Here is a 2261-nt window from a genome sequence, read left to right on the forward strand (position 1 = left end):
AGGTTCGAATCCCGTCGGAGGCATTTTATTACACAATGATTTTTCATAGGACTTTATTCGTTAAAAAGCTACAGGGTAGCCTACGATGTTCCATCATGTCCTTATTAAACACTGTATATGTACCTTTAATGATTTATATTATATATATATATATATATATATAACATAATAAAAAACAATGAAAAAACGGTGTACAATCATTTAAAGTTGACTTGCAGAACACAAATATATTAAACTATAACAAAAACAAACGGATATTTCGATAGCTCCTGCTATCTTCATCAACATTAAAGTGAGAAAACTTTTGAGATCTTGCACATACATAAAGAATAATAAATGGTATTAACCAATCGAAATCAAATTAAAGATAAAATTAGTTGATTGGACCACAAAATATAAGTTCAGTGACAAGTTAATGGGCGAATTAATTATTAATTATTGATAGCCCGCGAAAGAAGACATATTTCAAATGTGGTCGTTCTGGTGGTGATTGGGCAGTACACCGGGAGACTATCCCCTACTCTTTTCTGAAGAGTGTACTGTGTTCTTTAACGTGCGCATGGGCCATAAATGCACACGGGACCAACGGTTTAAACGTCTCATCTGAAAGACGGTGCGCTATTGTAACTTGTATTTCAGCTCTCCAGCTGAAACACAAGAAGGGGCAGCGATGGGAATTGAACCAGGGACCTAGAGATCTCCACGGTTCAGTGCACACACAGTGGCTACCACCAGATTAGATACTAGATTAGTATCGATATATTTTGTTATATAAATATTAAGTTAACTCACTTGTGCAATTTAATCCATCGAAATAATCAGAAGTACTCCTTTAACAACTGAACACGTGCCACCATTTTCACAGGGTTTGACAGCACATGGATTTGCTATAGAAAAAAATAACACTCACTACAATCCACAACATTTTTACGTAAAACCTAATATAGAGTTAATTCACAAACGTTTATTTTAAGAGAATAATTTCAAAGCGATGCTACTAGAAGGCTTACTGTAAAAGTAAAAAATCAGCTTACCCATTACAATTATTTTAATCGACTTTGTTGTCAATCCAATACTATTAGTAACAGTAACTGTTATTGTGAACACTATGACGGTAACATCTGGATCATTGACTGTGAAAGTTGCTGGGTTAGTGTCTGTATCTTCAATTCCAGGAGGATTTGTGGTCCATTGATAAGTACATCACTAGGATTAGCTGAGACTTCAAGTTCAATATAACTTACTGTTCTTCATGACCAACAGTGACTTCATCTGCTAAATCAAATTCAGGTATATCTGAGAACGGAAGCAGAATCATTAATGGTAATAACTTGCAAGAAATGTGAAACATGACAAAGAGGCAATCAAACACTAGTTAAATCATAAAACTGGTAATGACCAATCAATAATAAATATGGCATCCCAATCCTTTCGTTCCATCAAAACAATAGTTTTTTTCCAACAATATCGCTTTACGATAATCACGGCCTTGTGAAAGCTTTAGAATTTATTATTAATTGGTAAAATTGCATTTGCTAATACATTGAGAAAGCTTTGCATTAAGGATGCAAATCTGAAAACCCAGTTTTATGTAGAGAATATAGAAGGCTGTCATTATGCAATAATTAATTCAGGAGATCATATACAAAATATTAAAAAAACTACAAAGATAATATTAATGGAAATAAAATAAAATAATGTTGAGACACTTACCCTGAACGTCCAATCGCTGGACTTGAGATGTATCACTACCAACTATGTTACTTGCTTCACATTTGTAGTTCCCCCTGTCACTCCTCACCACATTATCAATGTTATATGTTAGATTTGTTGTTGTTTCTCTGCTAATTGGAGTCTCATCTTTGTATAAAATGACTACTGGATCAGGTTTAGAATTTACTGAACATACAAACGTTATAGGTTCACCTTCAACAACAGTATTGATACTAATGTCAAATATTAAATCGAAAGCTGAAAGACAAAAAATATTGTTTTAAAAATATTTTTTTAACCAATCAATCCATATTAATTTGTGCTGACTAAATGGAAACTGGCAATATCATATGTAATAGTTTTTTTTTATTTGTTGTTAGAGAATACAGTCAACTTTAATACAAGACAGGAATTAATAATAGAGTCGCTATGTTAAACCAATTTTTGGTTTATATAATTTCATCACATACTTCTTTATATTGTTTTTTTAATTTATCCTTTCTATTTATCTTATCTCTTTCCTATTCTGTCATTTCAAATGCCTATAG

The 2261-nt window shown here is 32.3% G+C and overlaps 1 protein-coding gene across 2 annotated transcripts in view; it reads right to left on the bottom strand.

Moving 5' to 3' along the window:
• The window catches only part of LOC117102732 (cell adhesion molecule 1-like), a 14136-nt gene that overhangs the window by 5974 nt on the left and 5901 nt on the right, over positions 1-2261 (bottom strand). The window contains exons 2-4 of one of the 2 annotated variants that reach the window (XM_033243135.1): positions 1714-1971; positions 1035-1296; positions 793-887 (exon numbers count right to left, since the gene is read on the bottom strand). In XM_033243135.1, coding sequence (XP_033099026.1) covers positions 1241-1296; positions 1714-1971 — 314 coding nt within the window. In that variant the 3' untranslated portion in view covers positions 793-887; positions 1035-1240. The remainder of the gene's footprint in view (positions 1-792; positions 888-1034; positions 1297-1713; positions 1972-2261) is intronic. The other variant, XM_033243137.1, reaches the window with a different exon arrangement.

Source organism: Anneissia japonica, unplaced genomic scaffold, assembly GCF_011630105.1.
Source record: "Anneissia japonica isolate Jap-2015-1 unplaced genomic scaffold, ASM1163010v1 scaffold4240_len331602_cov119, whole genome shotgun sequence".
NCBI lineage: Eukaryota > Metazoa > Echinodermata > Crinoidea > Comatulida > Comatulidae > Anneissia > Anneissia japonica.